Source organism: Caretta caretta, chromosome 3 (assembly GCF_965140235.1).
Source record: "Caretta caretta isolate rCarCar2 chromosome 3, rCarCar1.hap1, whole genome shotgun sequence".
Classification (NCBI taxonomy): Eukaryota; Metazoa; Chordata; order Testudines; family Cheloniidae; genus Caretta; species Caretta caretta.
In genome coordinates this window covers 208,676,029-208,691,252 of record NC_134208.1, presented here as the reverse complement: position 1 = coordinate 208,691,252, position 15,224 = coordinate 208,676,029, and the positions used below count along the sequence as shown (strand labels likewise).

The 15,224-nt window shown below is 56.5% G+C and overlaps 1 protein-coding gene across 7 annotated transcripts in view; it reads left to right on the top strand.

Annotated features, from left to right (window-relative positions):
- The window catches only part of KLC4 (kinesin light chain 4), a 49,779-nt gene extending 37,635 nt beyond the window's left edge, over window positions 1–12,144 (top strand). For all 7 annotated transcript variants that reach the window (XM_048842374.2, XM_048842377.2, XM_075127296.1 and 4 more), the window contains exons 14-16: window positions 8,137–8,261; window positions 8,805–8,853; window positions 10,066–12,144. In XM_048842374.2, the coding sequence (XP_048698331.1) occupies window positions 8,137–8,261; window positions 8,805–8,853; window positions 10,066–10,155 (264 nt within the window). In that variant the 3' untranslated portion in view covers window positions 10,156–12,144. The remainder of the gene's footprint in view (window positions 1–8,136; window positions 8,262–8,804; window positions 8,854–10,065) is intronic.
- Window positions 12,145–15,224: the final 3,080 nt, after the last annotated feature.

Below are 15,224 nucleotides of genomic sequence, written 5' to 3'. Positions count from 1 at the left end.
CTCCCAGAGGCCGGAGGGGCTGAGCTCCGGCTTGGCCAAGCACTGACGCGGGGCTGATCAGAGCTACAAGCAGGAATGTTGTAGGGTGGTGGGGGGAGGCGGTGTGAGGGCACCTCAGTACTGACTGTGTGGGAACAGTGCCATTCACATGGCAATTGCCAGCTCAGGGTGGAGCCAGGGCCCACCTCCAATGAGAGCTAGAGCTGGCTGCCGCGCAGCAGGCTGGAAGAAACCCTCCAGCAGTAGCAGTGGGCTAACCAAAGGCCGTTTCCTCCTGACCCTATTAGCTGGAGGCTGGCTCATGCCCTGAGGCAGGCGGGTGTATCCCTGCCCAATCCTTTCTTTAACTCCCCACTGCTGTATCTCTGAATAGCTCAGTAGCCGGATAAATACCCAGTCCTTCACTGAATACTGCTAAGCATTTGGCCTCAACTGAAAAATTGGAGTGGGGGCAGAGAAGAGCCATAAATCGGATTTGAGGGCTGGTCTGCTGGAGAAAATGCCTCCCAGTGAGAGACTGACAGAGTTCAAGCTATTCAGTTTCTCCTGAAAGAGGCTGAGAGGGGACTTGACTGTGGCAGATTACCTTCGGGGGGGAAATGCCAGGGGCTGAAGGGCTCTTTCATCTAGCCACGACAGGCAGAACGAGAACCAGTGGCTGGAAGCTGAGGCCCAACCAGTTCAAATCCGAAGTAAAGCCCAGATTTTTACCGGTGAGGGTGATTAGCCCTTGGAATAAACTCTCCAAGGCACTGGTGCATTCTCCATCTCCTGCTGTCTTGAAATCTAGAGGGGACGCTTTTCTGGAAGTCAAACACAAGTGACTGGGCTCAATACAGGGTTCACTGGATGAAATTCTCTGGCTTGTGTTGTACAGGAGGTCAGGCTACATAATCTAGTCTCTTCTGGCCTTAACACCAAGGGAGAATCATTGATCTCTTGTGGCAGTGAGTTCCACATGCCAAGTGTGTATTGTGTGAAAACCTCTTGCCTTTGCTCAGTTGTGAATTGCCACCTTTCAGTTTCATAACTGTCCCCTTGTTGTTGTGTTACGGGAGTGGATGAATAGCCGTGCCTGCCCTTCTCTTTGCCCTTCTGCACGTCGTGTCCCTTTGTCGTGTCCACTCTCGGCACTTGGATTAGGGTGGAGCCCCCCTCGGCCCTGCTGGAGAAGCTGTCTGTCCCATCCACACACAAAAATAACCCCCCTCTTCATACCATCGTCTCTTCCGTGCACGGAGATGCTGAAGCTCCCTCTGTGCATAGATCTGAAAGTTTTATTCCTAGCAATTTAAATGTACCTTCACTTCCTGCTGTCACTGTATCACTGTGTGCCAAGAACGGACTCCTCCCCAGCACTAGCTACAACTCTGTCTAAATGCCTTGCAACATCCTTTGCATAATAGGCAAGTTCCAGTCGTCAGATACTCTGCTCTCTGCATTCCTAGTGACTGAATCCCTCACGGGAACAGGAGATGAGTCAGAGTTTGGAAAGCAAAGGCAGAACAAGATCCAGTGGCTGGAAACTGAGGCAAATTCAGAGTGGAAGTAAGGTGGACATTTTCAACATTGAGGGTAATTACTCACTGGACCAGTTCACCAAGGGATGCAGTGGTTCCTTCATCACTAGGAGTCTTTCAGTTGAGACTGGATGTCTTTCTAAAAGCTCTGCTCTAGCCCAGCCAGAAGGCCGGGCTGGGTTCAGGTGTCACTGGGTGAGGTTCTGGGACCTGCGTTCTACTGGAGGTCAGGTGAGATGCTCACAACGCTCCCTTCTGGCTGTGTGTGTGTTTGGAGCGTGAGGAATGTGAGCTGCTTCTGTCTCTGCTAGAGCAGGGGCCCCAGCAAAGAATTTGTATCTCCAGCTCACCCATGTCCCCTCCCATCCCACCACTGGCTTCCCCAGGGGAATATCAGAGCAGCCACTCTGAGGTGGGCTTGCTCCACCCTCTTCCTAGCTGGCATCTCCTCAGCTCCAGCGGTCCAGCCTCCCTCGCTGCAGGATGCTGGGTAACATCTCACAAAGGGGCTCAGCTAGGCTAGAGACAGGGCACTGCGGGGTTCGTGAGCCCCCCACACTCAGCTGCCTTGTGGGACTTTCTGGAAGGGACTTGTGGCACTTCCTAAGGAGGGAGACCCCTGTATACAGCAGGCCTCCATTTTACAAACCCTGACGCTTTGCTCCAAGGGTTTATCTGCCGCCCTGTTATTGTGAAGGGCCTTTGGAGGTCGGAGAACACTGGTCCTGCTCTCTCCCGTCTCTCTGGGCACCAGCCTGACTGAGCTCTCCTGTACAGCGTGGGGAGGGGTCTGCCCCAGCACGCAGAGCCCACGCTGGTTCCGCACGCAGAGCTAGCAAATGCACCAGCGGCCGCTTCTCTCAGCTCCAGCCAGAGGGGCTGCCTGGCACCACAGCAAATAGGACGTTGGTAGCCAACCGTGGTTTTCCCTGCCACTGCCCCGTGGGAGGGCAGAGAGCCAACTGCTGGAGTGAGCATTGGGGAAGATGGCAGTGGGGGGCAGGCTGCTAGATTGGCTGTTAGTGAAGTACTCAAATATCCTGTGGATGAGATAGACCACTGAAATCCTGGCCCTCCACTTAAGGAAAGATAACCTGGTCCCCCATCATCTGCCAGGACACCCACCCCAGGATGCCTGGGCCAAGGGCATGTGGGGGTTCATTTGCAGCCAGTGCAAACAGCCCATTGACCTCAGAGCCCAGGGACAGCATCTTGAGGCTAGAGCTGCTGAACTGGAGGAGCAGCAAGAGCTGAAACTATTCCAGAGGTGACGAAGGGCCGTTGCAGAGCGTGGCGGCCTTTCCCCATCCTCTTGGCCCTGCAGTCAGTCCCGTGGCGGGAGGGGATGTAGGTGCGATGGAGGGTATATCCTCTTAGATAGGACCCACCTTCCAGTAGAGACGGTGGAGGCTGATCAATCCTCATGGACCGAGAAGGTTGCTCCAGGGACTGGGATTGGAGCTAGGAGCTTCCATAGGGGATTTTGATCACTGCACGTGGGGAGACTGGGAGAACTGTTGGGTGTTTTCCCTAGGTAGCATAGAGGGAGGGAGAGGTCCTGGAAGCTATATTTCAATCACTATGAAGAATGCCTGGACCAAGGGCCTCTGACAGAGCCTTCTTTGAAATGCTTTTCGCTCCACACACAGGGCTGGCTAGGTCGGGGGCTTCGGGTCAGGGCCAGGTTGAGGTCACACAGGGAAATGCTGTTATTATCGAACTGGCAGGCCCAGGAGTTAAGAATAGGCATACAGTCAAAAGTAATCCCACCCCACCCCTACAGTGAGAAGCAAAGGCCCAGCCTAGGGAAATTAGAATTCCTAGCCAGGCAAGAGGAGCTTGGAGGTGTGTTGGCTCAGGGTGGAACGATCAACATCCATGGACAAGTGTGAGCTGGGTAGGACCCACCTCTGCAGGGAGGGGGAGGAGTCGTGCCAGAACTGAAAGGTTCAGTGGACCCTAACGGGTGGCATTTCTGAGTGCCAGGGACCACGCAGCACAGCTGGTGTACAGACATACTCCACATCTGAAGAATACAGATCTACCGATAAGAGTTTGTTACCATCAGCCTCCTGGAAAGGGATCGGGAGTGTGCAGTACTGAGGGAGATCAAAGAGGCCACTCCATGTAATGCAACAATAATACTGGGAGACTTCCCACATAGCACCTGGTCAGATGGCATCACAGGACCGCGTTCAGAGAAGCAGTTCACTTCAGTGATTGTTCTTGGGCAGGTAGCTCCAAAGCACGCCAGGGGAGAATCCCGAGTAGCACACTGCAGTTGGCTCAAGAAGGGAGAGTAGATGAGCTCTGTTATAGCGACCAAAATGCCAGCACGCAGCGGAGGACAGTCACCCAAACCTGGCACATTGACACTACAAGTAAGATGGGAATGTAAAGGACGAGGAAGCTGCTCAAAGAGGCAGTAGAGACAAAAATAAAGAAGCCCCAAGCCCCATAGATTTGGATTCTACTGAAGGAAGCAATGACAGTCTTGGAGGGCAGGTGTACTTCAGAACAGCAAAGGGAGAGCGAGAAGTCTGGCTAAAAGGCTGGTTTAAGGGGTTACTCAGGCCCAAGAGACCCTTCAGAAAGGAGTGAAGTCAGTGGAAAGGAGCATGAACTACATCAGACAAAACTTGAGGAACCAAGCTGGCTAAGGTGGAATCTGACAAGCAAGTGCCCAAAAGTATTAAAAATAAACCTGGGGTATGTAAGCAGATCACAAGCAGGAATTCTGTGAGGGAAGTGGTGGGTCCGCTGGACCACCTGGAGTCAAAGGGAGCAAATACAGAAGAGGAGGAGGCTGCTGAGAAGCAAAAGGATTTCTTCGCCCGAAGTATTCATGGCTGAGGCTGTTGTGGAAATTCCCACCTTGGAGCTGCTGTATCAGGGATTGAGGGGTCAGAAGGAAAGATGCTGGATCATACTGATATTAAAGAGCAGTAAGCCTCTGGTATCAGGTGGTGCTGCCAAGAGCTGTAGAGGAGCTTGAGAATACAGTGGCTAGCCAAAACATGCAGGGTAGGGGCCCAGCTAACCCAGGGACCGTCCCTACCAGCAGCCAAGAATGGAGAGTCCGTGAAATCCTCTGGGGGTAACTTGTGCAGAGGAGTCTCCCTAAACCCAGGCCCTTAATGGCTGGATTACCACCACCCACTGAAATTAGGTACTGCACTGGAGGGCTGGAAGATAGGTACATTTTCTCGTCACAAAGGCTACAGGAATGATCCTGCAAAGGACAGACCAGGGCCTGCACTTCAGGCTCAGCTGACTAGGTTGAAATTATAATTAAAAGTAGAATGAGCTAATTTCTCGATAAATGTTAGCTATGTGGGACTAACCAGCATGGCTTCTGCACAGAACGTTCATAGATTCCAAGGCCAGAAAGGACCATTGTGATGATCTAGTCTGTCCTGTATAGCACAGGCCATAAGACTTCCCCAAAATAATTCCTAGAGCAGAGCTTTCAGAAAAATGTCTGACCTTGATCTGAAAATGTCCAGTGATGGAGAATCCACCACGACCCCGAGTAAATTGTTCTACTGGTTAATTACTCTCCCTGTTAAAAATTTACATCTTACTTCTGGTCTGAATTTGTCCAGCTTCAACTTTGAGCCATTGGATCATGTTTAGCTTTGTCAAGCCCAGAGAAAGAACTATGAGGGACCTCCTAGGGACCCAGTCAAGCTAGGAGAATGGGCTACATAGTGGTAACAATATTCAATGCTGACAAATCCAAGGTAATGCACTTGGAGAGAATCATCTGACCGACTCCTCCACCTGCCTGGGTTCTGAATTAACTGGAACCACCTGGGAAAGAGACCGGGGCAGCGTTGTCAGCCGCGGAGTGAAATTCTCTGAAATGCAGAGGAATGGAATGGCAAGTCATTCTATTGGCAGTATATAAATCCGTGGCGTGTGGTCATCTGTGGTGCTGCGCACAGTGTGGGGCACCCTGGTGAGAAAACCCTAGAGCAGAAATAGCAGGGATTTGGAGATGGGCATGAAAAATTATTAGAGGCCTGGAAAAACTTCTGCAAGTGGAGACTGCAAAGTGTGCCTGATTAGTGAGCGAGGGAATAGGACAGATTCTAGATCAGTGAAAGACACAGGGACGATCTCGTGAGGCAGGGAGAAGTGAAAGTGGAAAGCAGCAATTGCCACCCTGATGAAAGGAAAAAACTGGTCTGCAAAGGAGTAACCTCCCATTCCTAGGGATGGGGCCATTCGGGTATAGGAGACAGGCTTGGAGTGGGACAGAAACCGTAGTGCTTCAGGAACTGACTCTGCCCCTGACTGCCCGGGCTGTGGGAAACATTCCTCTGCACAGGTTATCCCCTGATTGTCCTTTATGGGGTTTCATGGACTCACCTCTGAATTGGCTGCTCCTGGCTGGTGTGAGACACGGGACTCTGGGCCCATGCGCTGATCCGGCCCGGTACTTCCATTTTGAACAGCTCACTGTTCCCAGACCCTAGCACAGGGCAAATACATTCTTATTATGCCTGTCAAGCTCTTTGGAGCAGGGCCTTACCAAATGTTTCTTACCACATGTACAGAGCCTAGCACAGTGGCAGCTGGGGCATCTAGGTGCTGCCTTATACACGTAAGGTTTGTTTACTCTAGAGAGGAGATGGATTAGAGGGGACGTGGCAAAGGGACAAAAAGTATGAAGGGCACAGAAAAGGGTGGGCAGGTGGGCGTGGCTGTTCACCAGCTCCTGTAACACAACAACAAGGGGACAGTCATTGAAACTGAAAGGTGGCAAATTCACAGCTGAGCAAAGGCAAGACTCACACAAAACACAGTTGGTGTGTGGAACTCATTGCCACAAGATAGTGGTGACACTAGGAGCTTAGCAGGATTTGAAAAAGGATTGGACACTTAGCTGGCTTAGGATAACTAAGCTGGAGTCAAAATCATAAGGGTCCTTTACAATCCAAAAGCTTTGGAAGGGATCTAGACCCTGTTTAAGGGGGTCGGGTGGTCACACTGGCCTGGCCTGCTGTACAGTGTAGTCCCATGTCTGAGCAGACGTGAGCAGTGGTGTTGGCTGCCATGATGCTGAACTCAGTTTGTGCTGCTCTCCATTGGTCTCTGCACTGTGGTTAGCATGGGGACAACTCTCCTGCCTGTTCACAGCAGGGTGCGGATGGGGTACCGCTGTGTAGTGCAGGCCAAGCTTAGCCGATGTGGCCTTAATTTGCCCTCTGGGCAGGTTATCCTGTCACTGCCACTGGGGGCTTCTTGCCTCTCCCTCAGGAGCAGCTGGTTCTGGCCAGTGTGGACCCAGTGTGGCCCCAAGGTAGCTGAGCTGAGCCCCATGGTGGCCCTCTCTCTGTTCTGCCCTATCTCAATCCAAAACATCCATGGACGAGAGTTTCACAAACAGCCAGGAGCTGCTAGACCCACAGGTCGGCAGGCTCCAAGAGGAGAAGCCATGGCAAGTCTGCAGAGCACCTGGTGCTGCCACGTGTGCTAAACAGAGAGCAAACAAACACCCCTTGAAGCAGCGGTGCCAGCGGGAGTGATCTGTAGCAGGGCAAAGCTGGAGGCAAGCACACCCACTACTCTGAGAGGGAAAGCCCTCCTTGGGGCAGGAGCTCCATGCTCCTCCTCTGAGCACTGAACGGGTCCCTCAGACCCAGCATCCTTAGCACCAGGCCCCTCGTCTGTTAGGAGCCATCCTTTAGCTAGCCCAGCCAGAGCCAGAGGCTTTCAGCACAGCAATCTCCTGCCACTCCAGCAGGTCCTGGGAGAGGGGGAAATGCCAGGGGAGGAGTCAGCCCAGGAGCAGGCGTGATAGAAGGGAAGAAGAGGAGGGAGAGGAGCAGGCATCCCAGCCCCCCTAGGATGAACTGTAAAGCTCCCTTCAGCATACACCAGCCCCAGCTCCGGCCAGCAGGCCCAGGGCACGGCTCCTGCCAGCGGGACCGGCCTGTGCCTGCACCAGGAGCTCACCGGGGGTCCTCGCTGCAAGCCGGGGTGAGGAAGCTGATCAGTCCCAGAGATCCCCTCTGGGGAAGTCTGTGGACTCTGCCTCCCCCTGCGTTTGATCCGCGAAGGGGTTCAGTCTCCACAGAGCGGTGTCCTCGTGTGGGGTGCTCGCTCCACACCATGTGGAGCAATCAGGGAGGGGCTCCCCTGCTAACTGCACCGGGATGGCCGGTCACCTGGAATTCCAGAGGCCGGGGGTCTCCCATGGGCACATGAGCGAGTGTGGGAATCACGCCACCAGCATCCCACTAGCCTCCCACCCTGGGAGAGGTCCTACTGCCAATGGCCGGCTAGAGGGGCACCAGGGTTAGTTGGTGATTGGTCTACCGTGTTGATTTCCCTGCGCTGAGTGACACTGGTTGGCATCAGTGCCCGTCTTGTCCAAGGCTTTCCCTGCTCAGTGCTGGCCGTGCTTGGCTCTGAGGGCGGAGTTTGTGGGGTGCCGATTCAGTGAGGCTCAGTTCTGTTTGTATGGTGATTTGCCATGTATTTAGATCTTAGTGAGCCTGGGGCATTTGCGCTGGGGTCCTGCTGCAGCCTTCCCTTGGCATGGAGTGCAGTCCCTGTGCTCGTCAGCCATCTCACTGCCCCCTGCTGGTTGTCTCTCTCTCTGCAGGACGGCACTGGTGCCCTCCAACGCAGCAGTTCACTGGTGAAGCTTCGGGACGTGATCAGGAGGAGCAGTGAAATGCTAGTCAAGAAGCTGCAGGGGAACGCCCCCCTGGAGCCCAGGAACACAAAGTACGCATCTCCCAAGCGGCCTGCGTGCTCTCACACCCATTGCTGCCTCTCAGGGCAGCGGGAGGGCGCAGCCGGAAATGCAGTCTTCATCTGCCAGGGGCTGCCCTTTCCTGAGGCTTTGCCTCTTTGGGAGCAGGGTCCCTGCACAGAGGGGTTTCTGCAGAGCCCTCTGGCCTGGGGCCCTGGTGTCAGCAGCATGGAGGCTGCTACCCGCATTCAGTCACATCAGAGTGACAGCAGGTGGAGCCCAGAGAAAACTGGGGGAGCAAGAGGCTCTCATCCAGCCTGTGTGCGGAGATGGGGACCCACCAAGCTCTAGGAGGGGCTGCAGGGATGGGCCTGGAGGTGGAGCTGGGGCTGGGGCTCTCTGGCCCCAGGGGAGGCAGGAGCTGCCACGGAAATAGTGTATGTCCAAGCTCCTTTCCTCCTGTCCCTGTGCTGTCAGGCAGAGATGCCAGGCCCAAGGGTGGGAGGGAGGCTGCGCCCCACGGGCAGGGGCAGGGGCTGAGCTCGTGAACTCACCCTTTTTCTTTCTTTTTGTAGCTTGAAACGAGCAGCATCATTAAATTACCTGAATACATCCAGTGATGAGGTAAGAGCTCGGCAGCAAGCACTGCCCCCCGCCCCCCAGCTCAGAGCCCGCAGGGCATGGGAAAGCTGCCTGGTTACGCAGCGATGCACACGGGCCTGCTAGGGCTGCAAAGCTGCCTTTCGGAAATGAAATTCCACCCAGGCAGGATGAGGTGGGAACCCAATAGCCACCAGCTGTGCAGCATCAGGAACACCCCGGGCAAAGGCGAGACAAGGAGTAAGATGCTAATAAACCAGCACATGCCAGGGCAGCTTGGGCTCACCAACTGAGCAGGGCCAGGGCAGTGGGGGTAAGTGCTGGGGAGGCAGGGGACACGGCAGTGGGGGTAAGTGCTGGGGGGAGGCGGCAGTGGGGGTAAGTGCTGGGGGAGGCAGAGGACACAGCGGTGGGGGTAAGTGCTGGGTTCCTGGTTCCTGCAGGTGCCAGGCCCTGGGCACAGTATGCAGGGCAGCATTGCTCAGGAGCCCAGCCCTGTGCCCACTTAGGGAGCAGCACCGACAGGCTCTGAAAGGAGCCCTGGGCCATGTGCGCCAGTGTCTGGGACAATTCAGTGAGTGAATTCGGCGCCGGGTTGGATTGTACGATTCCATGGATGGGAGGTTTGCTGCAGAACTGTTTGCCGGAGTCTGAGCGTTCATTAAAAACCAAGCCCGTGTTGTTGGAAGAAACCTTACACGTGGCAGAAGCGTGACCCCTGCGTGTGCTTGCCTGGGTCTGCTGGCAGCCTGAAAGAGTAGGTCGGAAAGGGCTGAACTGACTCATTGCTGTTGATGGACTCGTGACTCTGGAGCCTAGCGATGCCAGTCACATGTCAACAGTAATGTATTCACTGATGATAACTTTAGCAACCCCCCCTCCCCCCCCACTGGTTAATGTGCTAAATCCACACTGCCCCCGTCCCCTCTGAGCCTCTCCACAGGTGCCAAAGCCTCCAGCTTCCCCCAGCAGCTCCTGGGATGTTGTTGTTCATGGTCACTGTGAAGACAAGACGTGATGCCATTGAGATGGGGTTGGGGCATGAGCTAAGCTGACTGGTTACTGCTGCGGGTGTCTGGCTGGGGGAGCTCAGAGGACATGGCCCCTCCAGCTCAGCTCAGAGCAGGGCAGCCAGTGCGTTCCCCTGGGCAGGGCAGGGGACTGAGCGGAAGCTGTCCGGGCATGGGCCTGCATGCCGGGGATGTGGGATCCTGGACAGTGTGGTTTGTTTTTCAGGATTCCCCGGGCCTCCTGGCAGAGAGCAGAGGCTTCAGTGTCAGCAGCGTGGATCTGCCCTCTCACAGCTCCCTGCTCACCTCCAACTGACCCGCCTCCGGGCTCCTCTCTGCACCAACTCCTGGCTCCATCTCAGATGCTCCTGCTGCTTGACTGCACCCTGTGGCTCCGGCACCGCCTCTAGGATCGCGCACTGCCTGACACTCCAGCTGCTCCAGGCTCCGAGCCGTGTCCTGCTCCTCCACCGCAGCCGGAGCTCCAGCCTCCCCTGTCTCAGACCCGGCCCCTGGAAGAGGTGTGCCCCTGCATGGCCACGAGACAACACCGAGCCTCCCCTGCCTGCTGCCTGCCTGGGCCTGGTACTTACCAGGGACTAGCGGCCCTGGCGACAGCACTTAGAGCTTTGGTTGCTCAGCGATGAGCTCCAGCAGCACTTACTTGTGGCTTTGGCTATTGGAGCTGAGGGGTGGAGAATCTCCACTCCCTGGGGCTGGTGCCAGCCCTTCCCCCAGGCAGGGGCTGTGTGTGTGCTCCTCTAAAGCAGACCTGCGGGCTCCTTCTGCAGTGAGGGGCTCACCCCGTTTCTGCACTGCCTTCTCCTTAGTTACCAGCTTCTCCTCGACCTCAGCACCACCCAGTGCCCAGGACTGGGGTTCTTCCGATTCAGCTCCCTGGGAACCAGAGAACGAGGCTGGAAGGGTCATGGCGACCTGGCGACCTTCCCGGGGAGTTCACCTATGTGATTCAGCCCAGGCTTCGAGGGCAGGGGCTGATCCCATTGGGAATGTGTCCCGATCCCTACGCCCCCGTCCTAGGAGGCCAGTTCCTGTTCTGGCTGTGTTGCCTGTGTCTGCCTTAGCATGGAGAGAGCCGTGCATGGGCACTGGGGGAGCTGGCAGGGTCATTGTTACCCGTGATTTATCTCTGATTGCGGTACTTTATTTTATGAAATAAAAAATCACCGAAGTGACTGTGGTGAGAGCCTCCAAGCCAGTGAGGAGGGAGGGCTGGCTGCACACCAACACATACAGACTATATGTGGCTCCAAGCTATAGAGCTCAGTGGCTGAACCAAAAAAAAAAGAGTTTGGGTCAAACAAAAATGATTGGTTTTTGCGGGATTTTACCTTAAAAAAATAATAGAAGGGGAGTAACATTTGAAACAAAAAGTTGTTTTGAATCAAAAAATCAAACATTTTGACTGTTTCTGAATTTTTGGATGAAAAATTCGGCGAATTGGACACGAATTTGTGAAATGGTTTGGTCGCTCCGAACATGCATTATTTGGTGAAAAAAGTTTTGTCTGAAAAATGTTGGCCCGCTCCACTCCTAACGCCCGGGCCTGCTAGCCACAAGCTCTCGTGTTTCATCTGTGCCGAGCCCCAGGTGCTGGAGCCTGACCCCTGACTAGGCCTGCCTGCAGACTCAACCGTGCTGCCAAGGGGAGAGGGAAGACTAGGCCTGCCTGCAGATCCCTTGCGCTCAGCTGCTGTCTGTGTTAAACACATGGGGGTGAAATGCCTGATGGTCTCTCCAGCTTTCCATCCTGAACTCCCCAGGTGCAGGCTGTAGAGTTACAAAAGAAATTCAGCATGCAATACTGGATCCAACTGGGGGGGTCCATCTAGTCTAGTCGCCTGTCTCTGACGGTGGCAGTTGTGGAATACCCTGCCCCGGGGAAAGTTTCTTCCTAACCCGATTAGTTAGAGGTTGGCTTCTGCCATGAAGCATTAGGGTTTATAGTCCTTCCAAAACTCCAGTGGTTTTCGGTATTTATTATTATAACTCTGCATATTATTGTTATCCAATGAATGCCCATGCCTTTTATGAGTGCTACTAAATGGGATTTAATAACATCATGTGACAGTGAGTTCCACGGGCTAATTGTGCATTATGTGAAATTCCTCTTACCAGTTTTGAATTTGCTGTCTTTCAACACCGTTGTCACCTTGTTCTTGTGTTAAGAGAAAAGGTGGATAGAAGCTCCCTATCTCCCCTCTCGGTCTTGTCATTACTGTATAGATTTGGATCATGTTCCCTCTTGTCTCTTCTCTAAAGTAAACAATCCCAGTCGTTTCAAGCTGTCTCCATATGCGAGCTTGCCCAGTTCCTGATCATTCTCCTTGCCCTTTTCTCAACCCCTCTACTTCTGTAATATCCGGTATGAAATGGAGTGCCCTGTGCCGGTTTGAAATGTCATAGTCATTTCTGATATGGCTTCATGACACTCCATATTATTCTCCATCCCGCGCCTTCTGCAGCCAAACAGTGTTTGCTTATTTCAGCAGAGCTGCACATGGAGCAGAGGTCTCCACTGAGCGGCTCACGGTGATGCCTAGGTTTGTTTCCGGAACTGATGCAGTTAATTTAGAATCCAGTAACATGTCTGAATAGTTCCAATTATTCCCTTCTGTGTTTATTATTTTGGATTTTTCAACACTGACTTTCATTTCCCATCCTGCTGCCCATTCTCCTCGCTGGATTAGTTCCCTGTGATGCTCCTCACAGTCCTCTCTAGTTCTGACTAACCTCGCTGTGTTGCCAACTCCCCTGATTTTACTACAAGTCTTACGGTGGTTTTTACAAAGCTCTGACTCCTGGAATCATGGGCGTAGAGGAGCAGCTCAGCTTCCTTTGTTCAAAAGAGGGCTTGGCCCTTGTGGCTGTGGAAAAGCTTGACAACATGACTGAATGGCTCAAACCTAAAGCTTGAATGTGACCTAAAGGCTCAGAGATCAGAAGGCAAATACAAAGAACCCACATTGGTTACTTGTTTCAAAATGTCATGACTTTTAAGCCGCTCTTGGGCCTGACTCATGAGTTTTGATCATTTGGGGCTGGTGACACTGTCTCAGCCACTCTCATGCTGACATCATTACCCTAATGAGCACCATTGCCATGCTCTAATAAGCATGACCAGGCCAGACTGCCACCAACCCCTTCCGGGGGAGGCTCTCCCCGGGACAGGAGGATGGGGGCGGGACAGGAGGATGGGGGGCGGGACAATGGGATGGGGGGCAGGACAGGAGGATGGGGCGGGACAATGGGATGGGGGCGGGACAGGAGGATGGGGGGCGGGACAATGGGATGGGGGGCGGGACGGGAGGATGGGGGCGGGACAATGGGATGGGGGCGGGACAGGAGGATGGGGCGGGACAATGGGATGGGGGCGGGACGGGAGGATGGGGGGGCGGGACAATGGGATGGGGGGCGGGACAGGAGGATGGGGCGGGACAATGGGATGGGGGGCGGGACAGGAGGATGGGGCGGGACAATGGGATGGGGGCGGGACAGGAGGATGGGGATGGGACAGGAGGATGGGGGGCGGGACAATGGGATGGGGGCGGGACGGGAGGATGGGGGGCGGGACAATGGGATGGGGGGCGGGACGGGAGGATGGGGGGCGGGACAATGGGATGGGGGGCAGGACAGGAGGATGGGGCGGGACAATGGGATGGGGGCGGGACAGGAGGATGGGGATGGGACAGGAGGATGGGGGGGCGGGACAATGGGATGGGGGGCGGGACGGGAGGATGGGGGGGCGGGACAATGGGATGGGGGCGGGACAGGAGGATGGTGGGCGGGACAATGGGATGGGGGCGGGACAGGAGGATGGTGGGCGGGACAATGGGATGGGGCGGGACAGGAGGATGGGGGGCGGGACAATGGGATGGGGGCGGGACGGGAGGATGGGGGGGCGGGACAATGGGATGGGGGGCAGGACAGGAGGATGGGGCGGGACAATGGGATGGGGGCGGGACAGGAGGATGGGGATGGGACAGGAGGATGGGGGGGCGGGACAATGGGATGGGGGGCGGGACGGGAGGATGGGGGGGCGGGACAATGGGATGGGGGCGGGACAGGAGGATGGGGGCGGGACAGGAGGATGGGGGGGCGGGACAATGGGATGGGGGGCGGGACGGGAGGATGGGGGGCGGGACAATGGGATGGGGGCGGGACAGGAGGATGGTGGGCGGGACAATGGGATGGGGGCGGGACAGGAGGATGGTGGGCGGGACAATGGGATGGGGCGGGACAGGAGGATGGGGGGCGGGACAATGGGATGGGGGCGGGACGGGAGGATGGGGGGCGGGACAATGGGATGGGGGCGGGACAGGAGGATGGTGGGCGGGACAATGGGATGGGGGCGGGACAGGAGGATGGTGGGCGGGACAATGGGATGGGGCGGGACAGGAGGATGGGGGGCGGGACAATGGGATGGGGGCGGGACAGGAGGATGGTGGGCGGGACAATGGGATGGGGCGGGACAGGAGGATGGGGGGCGGGACAATGGGATGGGGGCGGGACGGGAGGATGGGGGGCGGGACAATGGGATGGGGGGCGGGACGGGAGGATGGGGGGGCGGGACAATGGGATGGGGGTGGGACGGGAGGATGGGGGGGGGACAATGGGATGGGGGCGGGACGGGAGGATGGGGGGCGGGACAATGGGATGGGGGGCGGGACGGGAGGATGGGGGGGCGGGACAATGGGATGGGGGGCGGGACGGGAGGATGGGGGGCGGGACAATGGGATGGGGGACGGGAGGATGGGGGCGGGACAGGAGGATGGGGCGGGACAATGGGATGGGGGCGGGACAGGAGGATGGGGGGGCGGGACAATGGGATGGGGGGCGGGATGGGAGGATGGGGGGGCGGGACAATGGGATGGGGGGCGGGACGGGAGGATGGGGCGGGACAATGGGATGGGGGGCGGGAGGATGGGGGCGGGACAGGAGGATGGGGGGGCGGGACAATGGGATGGGGGTGGGACGGGAGGATGGGGGGCGGGACAATGGGATGGGGGACGGGAGGATGGGGGCGGGACAATGGGATGGGGGCGGGACAGGAGGATGGGGGGGCGGGACAATGGGATGGGGGGCGGGACGGGAGGATGGGGGGGCGGGACAATGGGATGGGGGGCGGGACGGGAGGATGGGGCGGGACAATGGGATGGGGGGCGGGACAGGAGGATGGGGCGGGACAATGGGATGGGGATGGAGGATGGGGGCGGGACGAGAGGATGGGGGGCGGGACAATGGGATGGGGGTGGGACGGGAGGATGGGGGGCGGGACAATGGGATGGGGGACGGGAGGATGGGGGCGGGACAATGGGATGGGGGCGGGACGGGAGGATGGGGGGGCGGGACAATGGGATGGGG